The sequence below is a fragment of the Watersipora subatra genome, chromosome 2 (assembly GCF_963576615.1).
Source record: "Watersipora subatra chromosome 2, tzWatSuba1.1, whole genome shotgun sequence".
Classification (NCBI taxonomy): domain Eukaryota; kingdom Metazoa; phylum Bryozoa; class Gymnolaemata; order Cheilostomatida; family Watersiporidae; genus Watersipora; species Watersipora subatra.
Genome location: NC_088709.1, coordinates 8,414,630 through 8,436,145, shown reverse-complemented (window position 1 = coordinate 8,436,145; position 21,516 = coordinate 8,414,630). Strand labels below are relative to the sequence as shown.

The 21,516-nt window shown below is 37.9% G+C and overlaps 1 protein-coding gene across 1 annotated transcript in view; it reads left to right on the top strand.

Annotated features, from left to right (window-relative positions):
* Positions 1–1,824: 1,824 nt before the first annotated feature.
* The window catches only part of LOC137386779 (zinc finger protein ZFP2-like), a 37,078-nt gene continuing 17,386 nt past the window's right edge, over positions 1,825–21,516 (top strand). Inside the window, exons 1-4 of the mRNA XM_068072923.1 lie at positions 1,825–1,851; positions 8,144–8,235; positions 18,296–18,352; positions 21,357–21,428. Of these exons, the coding sequence (XP_067929024.1) occupies positions 8,169–8,235; positions 18,296–18,352; positions 21,357–21,428 (196 nt within the window). The 5' untranslated portion in view covers positions 1,825–1,851; positions 8,144–8,168. The remainder of the gene's footprint in view (positions 1,852–8,143; positions 8,236–18,295; positions 18,353–21,356; positions 21,429–21,516) is intronic.

Here is a 21,516-nt window from a genome sequence, read left to right as displayed (position 1 = left end):
TGGTTTTCGAAAGGCCACCAGTGAGGAAATCCAATCTGTGGGCTCATCCACTCTTGACACTACTCCTGCCTTCTCCAGTTCTTTGATCTTGTCAATGATGTCCTCTTTTAACATTACTGGTGTTCGTCTAGGCCGGTGTTGTACTGGATTGACTGAGTCATCTATTCGGATCTCATATTCCCCCGGCATCTCCCCCAGTCCTGTAAAAACTTCTTTGTAGTGCTGTGTTATCCACTCCATGTTAATTTTCTGTTGCATTGTCTTGACTTCAGCTGCCGTATGTATTAGGCCTAATTGTAGACATGTCTCCAATCCAACAATTGGTATCTGGGACGTTTTGGGTGACACTACCTCAAATTCTATGCTCTTGAGTCCATCAAACGTCAGTAGCACCTTTCCCTCACTGCGTATTTCGGTGCCATCATATGTCACAAGGGTGACCGTGCTAGGCTTCATGGTTGGCCTGCCCAGCTTCCGATAATAGTCCGATGTAATAATGTTTCTCGCTGCTGCTGTATCTAACTGACATCTGACTTCTCTGCCATCCAGATTCAGTTTAGCTATCAGCTTCTTGCCATCCTTGATTACCGTGATTGCTAGGAGTTCATCATACTCTTGGGTAGGTTCTCCCATTGTCATACACTGGTCTCCAGTTTTCCGATCCCGAGCTTTCTGCATACATGCGGCTTCGAAATGGTTCTTTCTTTCACAGTATTTGCATTGCTTACCCCATGCTGGACAATTAGATGCTCCTCTTCTGTGGTTTCGTCCACAAAATTTGCATGGCAATTGGTCTTTTCTCTCATTGTCTTGTCGCTCAGTGCTCTGTCTCGTCCCTGTTGGTTTGTCATTGCGCACATACACCTTGTGAACTCCTTCATTTAGTTCCTTTCCAACCTCTTTCATATGCTCTGTTGCAGCTGTATATTCTCTTCCTATTTTGATAGCATTGACTAGCGTTAGTCCTCCCTCGATTGCTTTCATTAGCAGCTTGTCGCGCAGCTTTTTCTCATCCACACCTTCCACAAAAGCATGACATGTCAGATCGTCTGTCAGTTCACCGAGCACACATTTTCGTGCTTGTGTGCGTAATTTTGTTTCAAATTCTTCTATCGATAGGCCATCTTGTTTCATGCACAGCAACCTGTGTCTAGATATGAAACTTTCATCTTGGGGCTCACAAAATTTGTTGTATTCGGCTAGCACTTTTGCGTAATCTAGCCTGTCTGTCCCTGTGAGCGAAAAATTTTCATAAATATCATTCCCACGCTCACCTATAACCCTCAACAGTATATTTACTTTTACCCTACCCGCAGCTTCAGTTTTTTCTGTTGCTTCTAAAAATTGCTCAAATTCTCTTTTGAATTTTCTCCATCCTTCTGCCAGGTTACTATCTTTCAGCTGCTCAGGTACAAATAGTCGTTCCATGTTTCTTTAGGTTCGTTCTTCTGACACCATATAAACTGTTGGTAGGTTTAACTCACCGATGCTTGTAGATTTGTATTTGTAGAATTGTAGTTACTCATATTAATGCAGACGCCATGGCCATGGTCTTGTTGCATGAATGCTTTACTTGACTCGCTGATATAGTCTCTAATAAATGTGTATATTTATAATCTCTAAGTCAACATTGCGTGTGAGACATCGGCAGAGCTGATGTGCAATGGCGAATCATCATTTACTTTAACGCTCGCAACGTCTAGACAGCAATAAATTTACTGATTGAGCCGTAGCGATTTGCGGAACATAGGGCCTTGCGGAACATAGGGCTGTCCCCCTATAATTTTCCCAAATGATCACATACGGTACGTTCGTTGGACGTAAAGCGCCCGAAACAATGGGTAACCTTCGGTAAGAATTCTTTCTCGGAAGCTAAATGTAGAGCCACTAGCGCTCAACAAATTGGAAAACTAAATTAACATTACTTTTTACAATGTCAAAGGACCTACATTTTTGTTAGTGTACAGTACTCATAATTGCTTTTGCACTTTGTTTTACACCTTTTTAAAAGTCTTCGTCATCTACGTCTCTATATATAATATACGTATATACTTTTCGTTCATATTTTATGTTGTAGCCTAGTCAATTGCTGTTCACCGTGTATTAGCTGCTGCCTACATTAGGCCTACATTTCAATCAGTAGTCACGGATATTACGAAAGTTGACAATGCACCCGTGATATTACCGTGTGCAACAAAAATTTGTAAATATAGTTCACCAGTTATATATTTATTACAGCTAAACACTTTACATGCACTGTTTTATATACTGTTTTAAATACAGTATTTTTCCTCTCATATAAAGATGATAAGCAAGAAAACAATGTTCTGATCTATGCAGGTTATATCAGGGCAGTATCCACCTGTTTGAAAATGGTACTGCGGGGAGAGTCCAAGAGGTGTACCGAGCGCCCTCTCGGTGAGTGGGGGAGGGGGGGGGGGGGTCCGGGGTTCTCCCCCGGGAAAATTTTTAGTATAATTAGTCAAAATGGTGCAAATCTAGCACACTTGGCTTCTGGTGGGGCACATGTTCTAACAACAAATTTGGCATTATAATCCAGTTTTCTAAATATAAAACTGTTTATTGACATTGTCTTTAACCCTTTAGCGACCGCGAGGTTACGATGGAAAAACCGCTAGCGTACCAGCCAATAACTGGCGCGATTTGAGCTTTCGACATGACCGCATAGAAACTGCAGTAACTTACATCAAAATTGTGGCAGTTACATAAATTGACATGCATAGGAAAGCTGAGAAATTTATCTACAAGCTGATGCTTCTTTTATGTAGATAGCATGCAAATATTTACCAACAGAAGTCTCAATTTGCTGAAGCAGTGAATTTTTTATTTTTGTACGTCATTTTTAATTGTATTTTTTAAATTGATAAAGGCAATTGACAAGGTTGTCTAAATAATTCTTGCATAGATTCATATCTTCACAACAATTTGCAAAAAAAAACTGGACGTCAAAGAGCATTGAAAGTGTAGATATGAGCTCCGTTACAATGCAGGAGCGCCTTTCCAAATTTTCACCGCGTGACCCTAACGACCTGCGACAATCGAGGCTTGACATGGCCGACTAAAATTGGCTATAACTCGCATGCAAATTAGCATGGAGCTATAAATGAATATGCATTTGAAAGCTTAGAAATTTCTCAACGGACAACCATTTATTCCCTGCAAATCGGCTGTGCACACTTTAGTCAAAATTCTGATTTAACAAAGTTGTCACCTCTCTATCATGAAATGTCGATTACAAATATATTTTTAAAAGCAATATCTCTGCCAAAACTGGTTTATGATAAACATATGCACGGTGTCATATGTTTACAAGAGTTTGCAAAAAAATTGGGTTATTCAAGCGCATCAAAAGTTGAGTTAGGTGCTTCTGTGCATTCCGGGAGCAGACCTTGGAAATGCTCCTATCGCCATGGCGATAAGCAGTGCAACTGTTACCCGACATGGCTTCTCAAACTCTGCTATAACTCTCGTGCAAATTGGCATAAGACTGCAAATGAATATGCATCTGAAAGCTGAGACATTTTCCTTCAAGCAGCTTGTCGAGACTGCAACTTGAGATGAATATATTCACAGATATGATTTTTTACTGGCAGATTTATGTGCATTTCTTGAAATTATAGATTCAAGTAACAATTTTGCATATAAACTCATTGCACGGATTCAGGTGTGATGCAGCTAAGATCAATGTGTGCTGCAGCAAGGATTTACTGGTTGTGCACAAGAATTGAGTGGTGAGCCTGTATTCACACATTTTGTGAAGCAGCAAAAGACAGGAAGCAACATTTATTATGAGCAATTACAGCGAATGATGGAGAAATCATTCTGCTAGATGGCAAAGCAATATGAGAACTGAACTCTTTTGATAAGGTGGGTGATAAGGGCAATGGGCATCAAATACAACATATCAATACACAACAAATACAATAGATAATGACATTTCAGCGAACGTATGTACAAAAGCTAGCAATACAAAGCGAGGAAGCATTTGCAGAAACTAAATAAAATACAATTTGTAAATAAATTTATTTTGCATGGTCGGGATCAAAATATGACTCGCATAGAGATATTCCACAAGAGAATCTGCTGCCGGTACCTTCAGCTTTACTTGCTCATCACCCATGTATACAGACAACTTGTGCACATAGCCAGAGACAGCATCGGAGAGCAAATAACTTTGATCCATATCTGTTAGATGGAATACACTGTCTGAAGTTGAGCCGTCCTTTCCATGCCAGCAAGCTTTCATCTATAGATAGAAATTTATCAGGCAGCAAAACAGAATATAACCAGTCGCATATCATGGCAAAAACACTTTTCAACTTGAACAATTTATTGCCAGCAGGGTCTTCAAAATTGTCAGTAAAAGGTAAACTTGCTTCTATTTTTCTTTCTACTTTCAATTTTATTAAAAATCCGCGTAGATGATGAAGGAATGTGGAACAGTAAGACAACAGAGTATGCTTTTTGAGAATACCTATATGCAAAACTAAACCAATAACTCGTCACATATATTTATCATCAACAGGCTCCGAAGCATCGCGATGTTTTTGAAAGCCATATTTATTCGTTTCGTTAAATATTACATTTATCATGGCCAATGTTATAAAAAGCTTCAAATAATAAAAAATACTTACCTGTTTAAGTATTCGAACTTATCTCCTGCCATGCTGTCATCAAAATGTAATTATTTTGGATTTAAATCAGCTCCTCTTTGATATCCGTCATTATTCCCTGTTTCAACGCCGGCCGTTTCAATCCCACTTTCGCAATCCAATTCACTCTGGCGATCTTCTTTTTCACTTTCATCGTCTTCCCCACATTCTTCTGACTTGAAATACTCTTCTTCACTTTTGAACCAGTCGATATAATCCACTAAACAAATTTTTTAGCCGAGCTCAAATAATCACAAACGTCCATGTTGATCCGCTTTCCATAAAGAAAGATCAAATCTTTACAACGTGTTCTTTTTGCACATGCGCTTAAAATTTATTATTTTTAGCCTCAAAACAGTAGTAAAAAACTTACTGAAATTGCTCAAATTTTTAATTTTAATTTTTAGCGTTGTTTTTAAAATAAATACGTTTTAAAAAAGGTCTATCGAAAACGGCAAAAATGTCGGGTTTGTCGGTTTTGGTACGCTGAGACATTGCTCGTAAACCGACAAAGGTCGGTTTTGGTACGGAAAGGGTTAACAACGCTTATTAAAAATATAATGTGAATGAGAGCTGCTAAAGGGGTTGGCCACAGCTAGCATGAAGTAGAATTATCACCGGGTACAATGCTGAATAGGGTAGGAGATGAGTAGTCTTCTATGAAATAATTTAAATAATATTGTAGAGTTGAAAAGCAAAATTAATAGAGCACCATGTTAAAAATAATGCACTTAAATTATAGTATAAAATACTGAGCAAGTAGTAGATTTAAGTTTGAGCTATGCATGTTACAAACTCAGATTTAAACTCTGTTAGCTCAAACTTAAATTTATTTGTATGAACAAAATCTTTTGTACATAAGCATTCATTTACATATCTACTACTACAAAAATACAACTATGTACAATTGTTTTTGTATGAAATGCTTGGAAGCATTCCTTTTGGCAGAGTCCAACGCTATAACGTTGCCGTGCGAGCTACCATAACGATCGTTTTTTCTGTATATTCCAAGTATAATAAAAGAATAAAAAGTTTACATCACTTCTATCATCTGAATTATTGTTATTCTAATCACACCAAAAATCACTTACGATTGAAGGATCAAATAATATTTTATTTTGACTGGTATTTCCAGCTTTTATTCTTTTTCAAGGAGGCGCGATTTCTTTAGCACAAAGCAACGCCTTTCGGATAATCGTTTCATATCTTTATTTATCGACTAATATCTTGTTGATGATATTTGAAACTTACTAGCATTCATATCCTATACGAGACGGCAGCTTTATAAAGGCTACCGAAAGCGACAAATGCCGTTTCCCCACGCAGCCGATAAATGACATTTTGGTCATTTCCCCAGCCAAAGTGTTAAAATCAAGCAAAAATGACGTGAATTCTGAGATTTTGACCCTCAAAATTAGTACTGCCATGGCAATAGCTGCAGTATAGGAGGATACGGCCCTGGGTTATCTAAGCTGATGTAAAGTAATGGGTGAGCACCTAAGGTGATCAGGGTTATTTTTTGCGCTAACTATATAACATCTGTTTACAGGAATTAGCAAGTGCACCACGTTTGCACTGATATTTTGTTTTGCGGAGATGGGCATTTGAGAAAACATGCTCACTTGGGTGAGCCTTAAGGCTCAACTCACGAATGAATTGAACCAACTTTCTGGTATATTTTACTAACCGTTTAATTGAATTGAATGGACATTCCTGTCACCATGTATGAATTTACTCGATTCGCTATTTTCAACAAGCAAAACGACTCAAGTCAAAATGCAGTAAAGGTTCCTTAGAATATGGCCACATTAAAAAAACCAATATGTTGTGCGACAAAACGAATATGTTCATTTGGGTCATTCCAACGTTACCAGCCGAGCACATTTCTACAAGACTTTGAAGTCATTTTGTATATTGCGTTAGTCGATAATATGTATAGCGTAATAATATAATATATAGCTTTACGGTTTGCCTCTGCACTGGCCATACGCTTATGTATGTCATTTTATTGCTATTCAATTAAATGCATTTACCATTAAATACATTTAGTTGCTAGTCATCCAGACACGTATGTTTACTTTCAAGCTTATATGCTTCATATTTGTTTTTATTGTTTTGTTTAATTTATGAATACCTGCATTGAGTTTTTCGCTATGGAAAGCTTTCATTATGACTCATGTTCATCAGTCGCTCTGCTGGAATACCTTTAAAACAACTCACCTTAGTATTTAGACAAAAAATTAATCATGGATCACAGAGCTAACAGATCCACTCACAAATTTGTTGCATTAAGTTTAGGATATTGAGTTATCCTTTTGCCAAGAAATGAACCATTTAGTTTGTTTACTTAGAAATCACAGTATAAAGTTTCAGTTCCTTTTTTTCTAGTTTAGGATAAATGAAAAGACAAATTGTAGCCAGCAAACTTAAACATTTTTTCCTAGTGAAACACTTCAACTATAGACCTACAATATATCTGATGACAATATTTTTATCATAGAGAGCGTGTGTCAGCATTATGGTCAACTGCATCAACGATAGCATTTTTTGCAGCAGGTGTAACTAAAGTACAAAAAGATTAAACATTCCTTCTGTTTGTCGAATGCATTAATTATTGTGCAACATCTTTTGCGTATAGTTGAATTAATGATTTTGGTTTATTGTGATTTTGACATATTGGTATGTGCCATTTTAGTAAGAATTGATAGAGAATATATTTCATCTATTAGGGTGAATTGAATCAAACTGTTTCATTTAGGTTAGGATGGCTAAAGAGTTGAGAATTGAATTTTGGTGTTTAGTGCTTGCATATTTAATTGAATCGATTCTTATACGACTTATGATGGATTAAAAATGATAGAGATATATAGAGAGTTGATAAATTTGATGAACTATTGATGAGATATGAATTGAGTCATTAATAAAACCTTAAAAACATCTCTAGTGTTTTGACCAACACCGATGTCATGTTTGGCTAATCCTTTTGCAGTGGTCATACTATTTCTTTGCCTCTTTTTAGGTCCAAAAGCTGTTGTTTCCTCTATTTATCTTTCAAAACTTACAGAACTCAAACAATCCAAATGATAGTAAAGCCATTGTAAACCTTGCGTTAGCTGATGTTGCTGTCGTAACCTTTTTTCTTTCAGTGTCTGAGACAGTGTTGCATATCCTTTTCCTTCGTACAAAAAATTAGTCTATGATTTTACATAAATTTATAAAGTTGATGGTAGTTTCAACAACTCGATCCTGACTAATCACCATCAATGATCCTCAAAATCAATCTATTTATCAAGATTTTTTTTGTAATGATGTATTTTTATTTTGATATTTGCTATCATCTGGCTGAATACAAGTTAAATTGTAGATTTAGCAAGTTGAATTCTTTCATGAAAAATCAAATCTCCTACAATCGCTGTGTTGTATTAATCAAGGTTTTTACCCAAGTTAGTTTGATGCTATTTATTTTTTAGATAATATTTCTATTTAACGTCTGTCATGGAAGCTCTGGTAGTAAAGATGGAGCCAGAAATAGATGGTGTGAGTAACAGTCTCCATGCAACCGGTTAGTAGAAAGTATTACCAAACTGTATGTACCGTAAAACCTCTAATTAAATGCCATGGTACTCCATTTTTCAACCTTTCTTCTCTAGTGAGAGTCAATTTGAGGTGGCGTTCAAATAGAGGCTGGCGATGTATTTTTCAAATGGCTCATCAGAATTTTTGAAAGATAAATTTAGCCCTTTTACGCTCGGCGAAGCTCATGTCTGCTTTATTTTACTCTCTTCCTCCCTTGGATTGATAATAAACTTTTTGCATGCAATAAATCTGCTAACATAACTCCAACTTGTCAAACATCTCTTAATAAATATGCATTGAGAAGCCGAGAAAGACCTCTACCAGTTAATATCTATTGCTTGCAATTAATTTGCGATGATATTATTAGTCTGGTTGCCACACACCATTATTGTGTCAGCAGGAGACAGAGGATGGGGTCTATGGTAGCTTACCACTTTTACCATCTTTTTTGCTCAGTATTTAGTAATTCGGTGCCCTACTGCTTTTTTAGTTGATAAGCTGAGAATAATTGGCTATTAAATGGTGAGTAGAAATACAAAAATATATATTTGTTTTTACGCCATGAGTAATTTGTCAAATCAGCCAATCATAATTGTAGACTCAAATCTAGGTCATTTTTAATACGATGAGTATTTACAGTGTATCGATAGTAGTTAAGTTTCTAGTCCATGTCGGGTATCGGTCAGTAAGAGACTGCTGTTAACGCTAGTGGTACCGGTGCAAAATTTATATTTCTACTTAAACTGATTCTCACAGCTAACTATCATGATTGCATAGCATAATTCATTACAATGGAGTATCACATCTCAATAAGCTAATAGGCTTTACTAATAGAAGAAAGGCTGTGGAGCGCTATTAACAAAGAACCTAGGAGGTCCTTTGCAAACTTATTAAAATCATCGCAACAGCTTGCATTGTTGACTCATCCAAATATGGAATGTTGGATAAAGTTTGCTCGTGAGCCAAAATATCAAAGTGCTTCTCAAACTGCAAGAAATCTCAAACCACCTGAAAAAACCTAGGTGAAAAAATAGCAAACCCATTTACTCCATCCCTCAATGAGTAATCAAATGATTAATTAAGCAAGATGTACATGTATTATTTTATTGAAAGTTCTACTTTTACTAAATAATTCATCTGTCACGACCATGCACTTTGTGTGTACTGTAGTCCACTGTATGATTTGAGTATAATCACTACAATTAGGCCTCTTGAAGCAGCTCAGTTGCAAAATAGCTTTATGGTGAAGGAAGTCTACTACTACCATTCATGTAGAAAGGTCTACTGTTACATAATGAATACTCAAACGGTTTCTATCACAAGTGAAATCTGTAAGTGTAGCTAACGATATTGTATAAGCCGTTTAGAGCAAAATTGAATCTTTCAAGAACCCTTTTCACTGTGAAAAGTGTTGTCTAATGTCTTGTCCTTGATTAAAGAAAGATATACAGTCAAACATGGATAGCTCGTCCACGGATAGCTCGAACACATTGTTAACTCGAGCGAATTTGTTCGGTCTGTTGATGAATGATAAATAGCTTTAAATAACTCGATCTTAGCGTCATTAACTCAAACAGTTTTTGGCCCAACGGCTACCGAAACGGTTGTTATCGCTGTAGAATATCACTTTATTCCAAGCCACAGAGAAACATTAACTTTTAGTAGTTTTTAGGCGTCATTCTTACCACTATCGGCAAAATATTTTTGTTATCAACTTTTCTAAAGGTTTGCAAAAATTCAAATTTCACCAAACATCCGCTTTGTTATGGCCCATCGAAAGCAAGGAAAAGCGTGGACACCTTTGGATAAACTTGAAGCAAAATCGGCAAAATTGATTTTGGTTAAAACGCTCAGAAAAAGATGTCTTTTTTTCTTAGCATTTTAACCGCGATCAAGTTTTGCCAATTTTAACCTGAAAACATCCCGGCAGTCACGTTTCCTAAAACAACAAACAAATCGCAAGTGATAAAAAAATATCTATACTTTCTGATAAAATCTTACATGAGAGGCCCTTTAACTTGCAACAAGCATTCAATGCCTTTGATTTATATATAGTTTGTATATGTACTGATGAATACTTGCACTTGTGACAGTGTTCTCATAACTTGAACGCTTTGATAACTCAAACACTTTCGCTCGGTCCGTGAAGTTTGAATTATACATGTTTGACTGTATTATTCTAATTGTGCACGTTTTATTAAGATATGATAGTAATTTTTATAACTACTACATTAACCTTTTCATTGATTGTATATGTATATTAACTATATTTTCATTGATAGGTTGCAATACACAAGCACCACCAAGTGGATATGAATGATACTATTTGCAAAATACACACTTTCCATGACTCACATTATATGCATTTGGGGCTGTGCACAGTTTAGTTACTTTGCAATCCAGTGTTTCAATGAACACCTGTACTAGTGCTGGGCACGGGTAGTGATACTCGTTGAACTTGTGGGTTTATCTTCTCTTGAGTATCGGGTAATAGAGATTTCGGGATTCCGATCCTTCGGGTTCGGGTTTTGACATTCAAGTTCGGGTTTTGGTACACGGATCCGTCGGGTAGTGTTAACAAAAACTCGGTCTATTGCACCTTGCGCTCTTAGTCTGGGACCACAGGGCATTTCTGTGTCATTTTTGCTAAGGAGGCATGACAATGGGGTTTAATGAGTCTTTAATTTAATAGATAAAATAAAACATATCATACCTTATTTACTATACCTACTAGAAATATTGTAGTCAAGCAGTAATTACTTGTCATTAAAAGGTGAGAAGAAATACGTACATCAAATTTTATTTGCGCAATTAGCCAAATCGGCTTCGTAAACAAATCTATGCCTTTTTTACTATGGCGCGTGTTTGCTATCACCGATAACACATAGGTCCTTAGTCTGTTTCCGCTATCGCCCTGTTAGAAACAGCCATCAGCAGTGGTAGTAGCAGTGAGAACTTAATAACTCTGTTTAAATTGATTACCACAGCTAGCTATTATGGATTACATAATTCATTATAACCAAGTTTTACTAAGCCAACAAGCCTTACTAACGGAAAAAGCTGATAATGTAAAGTTTTTTATGAGATTTGGAGCACCATCTACAAAAAACAGAGGTACATAGAACATGCTTAAGTATTAAGCTACCATAGACCCTATCTTCTGCCACCTGTTGACACGAAAATGCCCTGTAGTCCCAGACTATCTGGACTGTTTAACAATCCACCTGTTAACGCTGCGAGTACGAATGTCAATCGATAAAAACTGTGAAAAATGATAAATAAATTGAAAAGAAATATACTGCTTTGTAAATTTGAAGATATATCTGTTTAGAAAATTTAAACATAAAATCCATATCAACAAACCCGATACCCGAAAAACCCGTAGGCAAAGAAATACCCGAGCCTAGCACTACTAGCTACCCGATACTCGAAAAACCCTAACAGAAGGGGCGGGTCTAAACCCGTTGACCAAGAAGTACTTGTGCCCAGCACTAACCTGTACGATGCAGTTTAGTGCCAGCGCTTGACTCCATAGGTCAAGTATTAACCTAATTAACGGCTCTATAAATAGCTACGCAGTCTTATCGTGCTAAGCTTGGCAGCATTCGTTCGAAACATTAGGCATGGAGACTTTTCAAATCGAAATAAAAACGACTAAAGCATGAAAATGTTTATAATGGAATAGCCAGCGATATTTTAATGCACATCATTGCAAGTGCCATTTTCATCATTCGCAAGCGTGATGGACTCGATAAATATTTGTGAATTGCAAAACTCGCTTAGCTTGCGGATATATACCTTTTCTATGATGCAGTTAACTTGCGGATTGGCTCAAATTTGCGCATCATGTGTGTCATGGAAACATGGTGAAAAACGATGGGTGGAAATAGCTGTGATGATGGTCACCAATCACCATGATGAAAATCACCATATTACTGACATCTATCTGAAAGTATTCTATAAGCAAAACAAATAGCATGTCCTGTTTAACATTTTAAGCCAAACAATATGAGCCAAAAGTTTGTTGTAGATACAATTTAGTGTTAAATAGTTGCATTGATGCAGAATTTTCAACGAAGCAAAGCATTTACTTCTTGATTGATAAATCATTTAATTATTTATTAAAAATGAGGTTGCGTCGAATTTGAGTTGATTTTAAAAGAAAATATTTTTATTGTTTATCTAGGAAGTTCTTTGATATTTTGACTCATGAGTAAATGTCATCAAAATAATCTTTACAAGGAACGAGCCCTTGAGTTGTTAAGGTGGCTTCCAATGTACCTCTCAGGCTCTTTGTAGATACAGTACCGTTCAATAGCTCCCATAAACGTTCTACTACCAGCTTGTTTCCATTAGCAAAGCTTATCATCTACCCTAGGACACTTATATTTTGCTAGTATTTAGTTTCGTGAGTAGCACACAGAGTAAAATTTCGCTGCAACTTAATTTCGCGGCTCTGATGAGTGCGAAAATATAGTGATGTGAAAATAAATGCAGTGGAACAAACAGATTAGATTCCTCAGGTCCAGTTCGCTAGTAAGAAAAATTTTTCAATTTGGGACTAGTTTGTATTTGTAAACCGCAGGTAGAAATATGTGGGCAAGATTGATTATGCAATTTGATCGCTTGCTGCCATTTGTTTCTTAGACTATCAATGAACAAAGCTATTTTTCGCGTTTTTGCTCGTTTGTTATGATAGTTTAGTTTCGCTTATGAAATTTTCGCGAGAAGATGACTCCGCGAAAACACGAAAGTTAGATGACGCTAATACATGAATGTATTGAGGTAGCTAGGATGCAATACTATATTGTAATGAATTATGCAATCCATGATAGCTGGCAGTAAGAACAAACTTAAATAAAGATATTGAATTTTTACGAGACGGAAACCTACTAAGTATCTGAATGTTATCGTGTGCTCTAAATTGCTGTCGTATTAGAAAAGTCTAGATTTTTATCTGTAAAGCTGATTGGTTGATTTGCCTAATTACTCAATGGCGTAAGAAAAAAACGTTTATCTATTTCTTCTCTTTATCGGTATAATCTATTTATCGCTGCTTGACCATAGCGTCACCAGTGGGTGTAATTAAAAAGGTAAATGATGCTCTGATCTACTTGTTAATTCTAAGACATGTTATACCTTATAGCCCTGCCTCCTTTATAAAAAGGGACACGAAATGCCCTGTGGCAACCAGACTATTATAGATCCTGTGTACTGCTTTGCAATTGGTTGGAGCTTTCGACTTTTACTTCAGTCTAAATCAGAGGACGTATTTTTATTCTATATCTATATTTAACAATGTTAAATAAAAGCTCATTCCACTCATTGATATGTTTGTTACAGCTTGCAGCCAAAACTGACTTTTTATGTGCAATGGAAGTGGAGTTATGAGCATCAATCCATTGTAAGCCGTGTTAAGATAACCGCAATAATGTTATCGAATAATATGCTATAATTCTGCAAGTTTATAGGTTATATAATAATAATCGATCAAATGCTAGAAATATATATATTCATGGACAAGTGACATAAACAAACCATACTTTCATTACTTATATACACTTATATTACATGCAAAAACAAGAATTGAAAGTCTTGAAACAAAAATATTTCCATGGTTTGCTTAGCTACATTTTGATTGTTGCTTTCTATAGAACAAACATCTTCGGTTGTCCAATACCTTCCACAATGTCTTCTGACCTCAACTGTTCTTCTGCTGTACTGCTCAACTAGTCGATATTAGCGTCTAAACCACTTTTTCGGAAAATAAATACTTATACGCATTGCATTTAGCACAAATGCGATGCGTTTACAAAACTTTTGCTCGCTAAACGCAACCTTAACCCTAAAACTAGTCGTTCATCTACCATCGTAATTGTAAACTATTTCTATACACATGTACTTTAAGTGCTAAGACTACGTTTAACAAGGAACTACTATTAGCCTGAGACAGCTATAGATTATTTCTACAGTGTTGCTTTTAAAGTTTCAATGAAAAAAAGTGAAAAGCTTTTGAGTTCGACAACGAGATAATTAATCATTATTGATTTGATTCGTTATTATTACAAGTTTGTGGACAATTTTCTACTCATCAACTGATATTTTGGGTTCATGTAGATGAAATATTGTGAAAGTAGCGATAAAATGGGGGTGGCGTTCAATTAGAGAGTGGCTTTCAATTGGAGGTTTTACGGTATTCGGTAAAGAGTATTGCAATTAAGGATTGTAGCATAATGTATTCTCTGCATTCCATGTTTTCTGTATCCATATACAGTTTATATTCTTTGTTTATCAATCTACTCTGTAGTCCTGTTAACTTCTGTATTTCATCTGTAACTTCTTAATCCTCTCTATTTTTATTTCCTCTTAAGCCATGTCCTCTATAAACTTGCCCACTATTATTACTTCCTTTATAGCCATGTCTACTATATAGCTATGTATATAGCTACTATAGCTAACTATAATAGCTATGTTCCCTGTAAACATGCATTATATTCCCATGTACCATGTTTGCTATAACCATGTTTGCTTTAGCTATTGTTGATTATAACTGCATATTGTTCTATTATGATGCTTTAACTAGCAAGTTTAGAGAGAGTATCTATCTTTACGGCTTTTACTCATGCATCAGCTTTTACTCATGCATCGTGTGGTGAGAGCCAGCCAATTAACCCCAGCTAATCTCACTGACAATTAGTCAGTCTGCTAAGAGATCATTAACTATTTGCTTGCACAGTCAGCAGTCAGCCTCGTGAGAAGAAATTAGCCAGCTCTGCTAAAACCAGCCCAGCTATTATGGCTAAAGACTCCATGGCTAGAGCTGGCCCAGCCTGTGTGGCTATTATGGCTAAAGACTCCATGGCTAGAGCTGGCCCAGCTTGTGTGGCTATTATGGCTAAAGACTCCATGGCTAGAGCTGGCCCAGCCTGTGTGGCTATTATGGCTAAAGACTCCATGGCTAGAGCTGGCCCAGCCTGTGTGGCTATTATGGCTAAAGACTCCATGGCTAGAGCTGGCCCAGCCTGTGTGGCTATTATGGCTAAAGACTCCATGGCTAGAGCTGGCTCAGCTTGTGTGGCTATTATGGCTAAAGACTCCATGGCTAGAGCTGGCTCAGCCTGTGTGGCTATTATGGCTAAAGACTTCATGGCTAGAGCTGGCCCAGCCTGTGTGGCTATTATGGCTAAAGACTCCATGGCTAGAGCTGGCCCAGCCTGTGTGGCTATTATGGCTAAAGACTCCATGGCTAGAGCTGGCCCAGCCTGTGTGGCTATTGTGGCTAAAGACTCCATGGCTAGAGCTGGCTCAGCTTGTGTGGCTATTGTGGCTAAAGACTCCATGGCTAGAGCTGGCCCAGCCTGTGTGGCTATTATGGCTAAAGACTCCATGGCTAGAGCTGGCCCAGCCTGTGTGGCTATTATGGCTAAAGACTCCATGGCTAGAGCTGGCCCAGCCTGTGTGGCTATTATGGCTAAAGACTCCATGGCTAGAGCTGGCCCAGCCTGTGTGGCTATTATGGCTAAAGACTCCATGGCTAGAGCTGGCTCAGCCTGTGTAGCTATTATGGCTAAAGACTCCATCGCTAGAGCTGGCCCAGCCTGTGTAGCTATTATGGCTAAAGACTCCATGGCTAGAGCTGGCTCAGCCTGTGTGGCTATTATGGCTAAAGACTCCATGGCTAGAGCTGGCCCAGCCTGTGTAGCTATTATGGCTAAAGACTCCATGGCTAGAGCTGGCTCAGCCTGCGTGGCTATTATGGCTAAAGACTCCATGGCTAGAGCTGGCCCAGCCTGTGTAGCTATTATGGCTAAAGACTCCATGGCTAGAGCTGGCCCAGCCTGTGTAGCTATTATGGCTAAAGACTCCATGGCTAGAGCTGGCTCAGCCTGCGTGGCTATTATGGCTAAAGACTCCATGGCTAGAGCTGGCCCAGCCTGTGTAGCTATTATGGCTAAAGACTCCATGGCTAGAGCTGGCTCAGCCTGCGTGGCTATTATGGCTAAAGACTCCATGGCTAGAGCTGGCCCAGCCTGTGTGGCTATTATGGCTAAAGACTCCATGGCTAGAGCTGGCCCAGCCTGTGTGGCTATTATGGCTAAAGACTCCATGGCTAGAGCTGGCTCAGCCTGTGTAGCTATTATGGCTAAAGACTCCATGGCTAGAGCTGGCCCAGCCTGTGTGGCTATTATGGCTAAAGACTCCATGGCTAGAGCTGGCTCAGCCTGTGTAGCTATTATGGCTAAAGACTCCATGGCTAGAGCTGGCCCAGCCTGTGTAGCTATTATGGCTAAAGACTCCATGGCTAGAGCTGGCTCAGCCTGTGTAGCTATTATGGCTAAAGACTCCATGGCTAGAGCTGGCCCAGCCTGTGTGGCTATTATGGCTAAAGACTCCATGGCTAGAGCTGGCTCAGCCTGTGTGGCTATTATGGCTAAAGACTCCATGGCTAGAGCTGGCTCGGCCTGCGTGGCTATTATGGCTAAAGACTCCATGGCTAGAGCTGGCCCAGCCTGTGTGGCTATTGTGGCTAAAGACTCCATGGCTAGAGCTGGCCCAGCCTGTGTGGCTATTATGGCTAAAGACTCCATGGCTAGAGCTGGCTCAGCTTGTGTGGCTATTGTGGCTAAAGACTCCATGGCTAGAGCTGGCCCAGCCTGTGTGGCTATTATGGCTAAAGACTCCATGGCTAGAGCTGGCCCAGCCTGTGTGGCTATTATGGCTAAAGACTCCATGGCTAGAGCTGGCCCAGCCTGTGTGGCTATTATGGCTAAAGACTCCATGGCTAGAGCTGGCCCAGCCTGTGTAGCTATTATGGCTAAAGACTCCATGGCTAGAGCTGGCCCAGCCTGTGTGGCTATTATGGCTAAAGACTCCATGGCTAGAGCTGGCCCAGCCTGTGTAGCTATTATGGCTAAAGACTCCATGGCTAGAGCTGGCTCAGCTTGTGTAGCTATTATGGCTAATAGATTTGAAGTATCTCTAGAGGATAATTACTTGATTCTTTATAGTAGTTTAATTACAACGAGATTAGCACCGATCCAACCAGCGCCTTGACACAAACATATGAGTGATAAGGTCTAGTAGGTTGCAAGTGCAATCCTCCATCCAAAATGAAAAGCGTTTGAGCCATACTTAGCTTGTTCAAAGCAGCTGGGCTGTGCTCCAGCAGCCTTGAAGCCCAAGATCATCCAAGGTCTATTGCCATCAATGAAGCTTGGATGATCTTATAGTTTGTATTGCAATTTGTTAGAGCTTTCAGTTTTTTTATTTGGATCTTAATTTCAAGGCATATGTTTTATTTTATAACTACATTTAACAATGCTGCATAAAAGTCTCATTTCAGTCATTGATATGTTTGCTAGGTTGCAGTTAAAACTAGCTTATTATCTTCAATAGAACGCATGGAAAACCAAGTTTATATAACGTCCATGGTGCTATCAAATAATGTGCTATAAATCTGTGCATTTTTTAAATTATTTAATTATAATCTCCCTCTATAATAAGGACTCCCTATGGTACTTACGCGGTACATTACAAGGTTACAATCTATTGCAGATCAACCATTGAATACAATACAGTTACAGTAGGTAGCAACAGTTACTAAGATTAACATACTATTTTGTTACATCATGTTACTATGTACAGCACTTATATTAAATTTAATAATTTTTACCATGGGATGTTTGCATTGTATAATTACTATGGTTTCTATACCCCTGCATACGATTTTTTCACCATACCATGCCAACCTTTGAACGGATCAAAATCATATTACACTGTATTAATTATTTTTTTGGTCCTGTTTTAAAAGTTTTAACAAAAAACCGTAAAGCTTTAGAGTTAGAAAATTACTTTTGATTTGAATAGCAACAACGGATGATGTAATTGTTGTATTATTTCATAGTCGAGTCATTATAAGCACCACTTCATAGACATTTTTCTACTGATCACTTGCTATTATGGGTTCATAAATGGGAAAATATAAGTTTTACAGTAAATAATATTATTGAATGTATCTGTGTGTATCTAAGTTGTTTATATTGTAGACAGTGAACCTACTCTAGTCTTGGAGAGTTACTCAGTCAACATATACAGTGATGGAGGTAAATATGGCATTAGTATAATGGATGTGATAACAGGTCTGTCAACAGGATGTTCCTGTATGAATAATAACACAAGATGTGGTTTATTCACTCTCATAGTACCCTAGGACACTTATACAATTCGCCTCATCTAACTTTCGCGTCTTCGCGGAGTCATCCTCTCGCGAAAATTTCATGTGCGAAATTAAACTATCATAACGAGCGAGCGAAAACGCGAAATTAAATAGCTTTGTTCATTGATAGTCCAAGAAACAAATGGCAGTAAGCGATCAAATTGCATTATCGACCTCGCCCACACCATTCTACCTGCGGTTCACAATTACAAACTAGTCCCAAATTGAAAATTTTGTCTTATCGGTGAACCAGGCCCGTGTTCCCTGGGGCAGTTGGCCGGCTGAGCCGTCCTAACTTTTTAGGAACTTTCCGCGGCTAAGTACAGTCAAACTCGGATAACTCGCCCTCAGATAAAATATATTTGATAGATTTCATCTCAAACACAAGGTTAACTTGAACGGATTTGTTTGGTCCGTTCCAACGCGTTGATGAGTTGCTTCAGATAACTCGACCTCAACATCATTTATTCGAAAAGTTATTTGCCCAACGGCTATGGAGACGGTTTTTATCACTGTAGAATATCACTTTATTCGAAGCCATAGAGACAAACATCAACTTTTAGTAGTTCTTAGGCGCCATTATTATCATCATCAGTGGCAAAATATCCTTGTTAACGACCTTTATAAAGGTTTGCAAAATATCAAGTTTTACCAAACATCCGCTTGGCCATGTCCCATCGAAAGCGTGGAAACTTCCGTATGAACATAAAATAAAATCGGCAAAATTGATCTTTGTTAAAACGCTCAAAAGAAAACATGTCTTTTTCTAAGCGTTTTAACTGCGGTCAAGTTTTGCCTATTTTAATTTTAAAACGTCTCGTCAGTCACATCACCTAAAACAAAACAAATCTCAAAAAATAGAAAAATGTTAATCCTTTCCGATAAAATTTTTTTAAAACTTCACACACCAGAGGCCCGGCTGAGGCCCTACATAAGAAAAACCTGTTAGGGGCTCACACCGCCCCCTCAACACCCCCAGGTGTTCATAACTAGTCGCCTAACATTAGCCGCCCCATCTTCCAACCAGTGAATACAGGCCTGCGGTGAACTGAACCTGAGGAATCTAATTATTTTTGTTCCACTGCATTCATTTTCACATCACTATATTTTCGCACTCATCAGAGCTGCGAAATTAAGGTGCAGTGAAATTTTACTCTGTATGCTACTCACGACACTAAATACTAACGGAATATAAGTGTCCTAGGGTATGTATTGCATTAACATGTAGAGACAACAAGGAAAGTATAACAGTAATAATAGTTACCTGTATGAATAATAACACAAGATGTGGTTTATTCACTCTCATAGTATGTATTGCACTGCTGCCTTCCAGACCTAGTTTATATAAGCCTGGGCTATGGCTATTTAATAAATAGCTAAACAAAAGCCTAACTTGTATTAGAATATTTAGCTATATTAGAATAGATAGCGCAAAGTTAGCTTGATTTAAGCTTTATGATGGCAATCTAAAAATGTTAAACACTTATGGAGTCAATAAATACTTCTTTTTTTATCATCACATTTCTCTTAAACCATAACTGCCACGTACAGCTTGTATCATTTTTTCTAGGTAAATCAGACACGCTAATTGCGACTTTGTACTCAAAATAAGGATTGTTCCACTAACTTTCAAAATCTTGAATACTTTTCACAGTGTTTCAATATCGGTCTCGAGAACAACACAATCGGCACAACAAGCTCCGCCCATAAATATCCAATGTATGCTAGCTTTGTAGGAACGGAAGTTAGGGATGTTTAGCCCGATTTAGAATAATAGAGATAGGTGTCTTAAAACCCATTATTATCTAAATTCAGCCTTCAAAATAATCTCAGTCTTTTGTGAAAGGTAGATAAGCTATTTAACATTGCTCGTAGCTTGTTACAGGATCTTTAATACACTTAACGCCGAGAAAAATGTGCGGTAAAAAGCGCGATAACAACGCTAGCTTGTGATAAAATCGCACTTTTTTGAGCACATTTTTCTCGACGTTCAGCCTATTAAAGATCCTGTAACAAGCTACGAGCAATGTTAAACAGCTTATTTACTGTTCATAAAGGACTGAGATTATTTTGAAGGCTGAATTTAGACAATAATGGATTTTAAGACACCCATGTCTATAATTATAGATCGGACTAAAAAAGCTAGAATGCGTCACATGTTTACGGGCAGAGCTTGTTGTGTCATTTGTGAGATCGATATTGAAACGCTGTAAAAAAGCCTTCATGACTTTAAAAAGTTAGTGGATCAATCTTTATTTCAAGTACAAAATCCGACTCTGCGTGTCTGGTTTACCTAAAATAAATGATGAAAGATGTAGGTGGCAGTTATGGTTTAAGTTAATTTTGACATATTTTTGCATTTTACAAGTGTTTCCAAATGACACAGGTTGTAAGATATTCATCAGTAGACTTGGTTTCCCTGTTCAGAGTGCATTCACTCATCTACTCTTAGATAAATATTCTCTTTTGGGATGCCTATGCAACAATTTTTACTGTGCTATTGGGAAAGCTAGAAAGCTCTTCTCGCATCCCCCAGCCGAGAAGGACGTATCTTGGTATGCCCTTCTCAGCTACACATGGAAGGTAACACAAATGGTAGGCAACAGATTTCATACCTTTTGGCTTCAGTTTAGCGGCTGTTCCTTGGGAGAATACAAAAGAATATATTAAAACAACCTGGATGAGCCCAGTAAGCCGGATCACCTGAAGTCTCATCTACTCCGGCTCATTTGTATGCGCACACTTGACAGTATTTGCCGCATATTTATCTCATGTTTATTTGCGAAACGTATATTTGCCTTATTTACTCCAAGTGGTGTGGCTCCTTGTCGAGTTTTAAGGTTGTAATAGTTTAATTACGCCTGTGTTTATACTATATCATTATATTGTAGATATTGAAGTCAAAGTAGAACCCGGCGATTTATCAGTCAGCGATTCATCCGTCAACGCAGACAATGATCAAGGTAATTACGTTGGAAGGATGTTTCCTAGTAACCATGACAATGTATTACATCTGTCATTACCATTCTCCATAGATAAACATTGATAAAT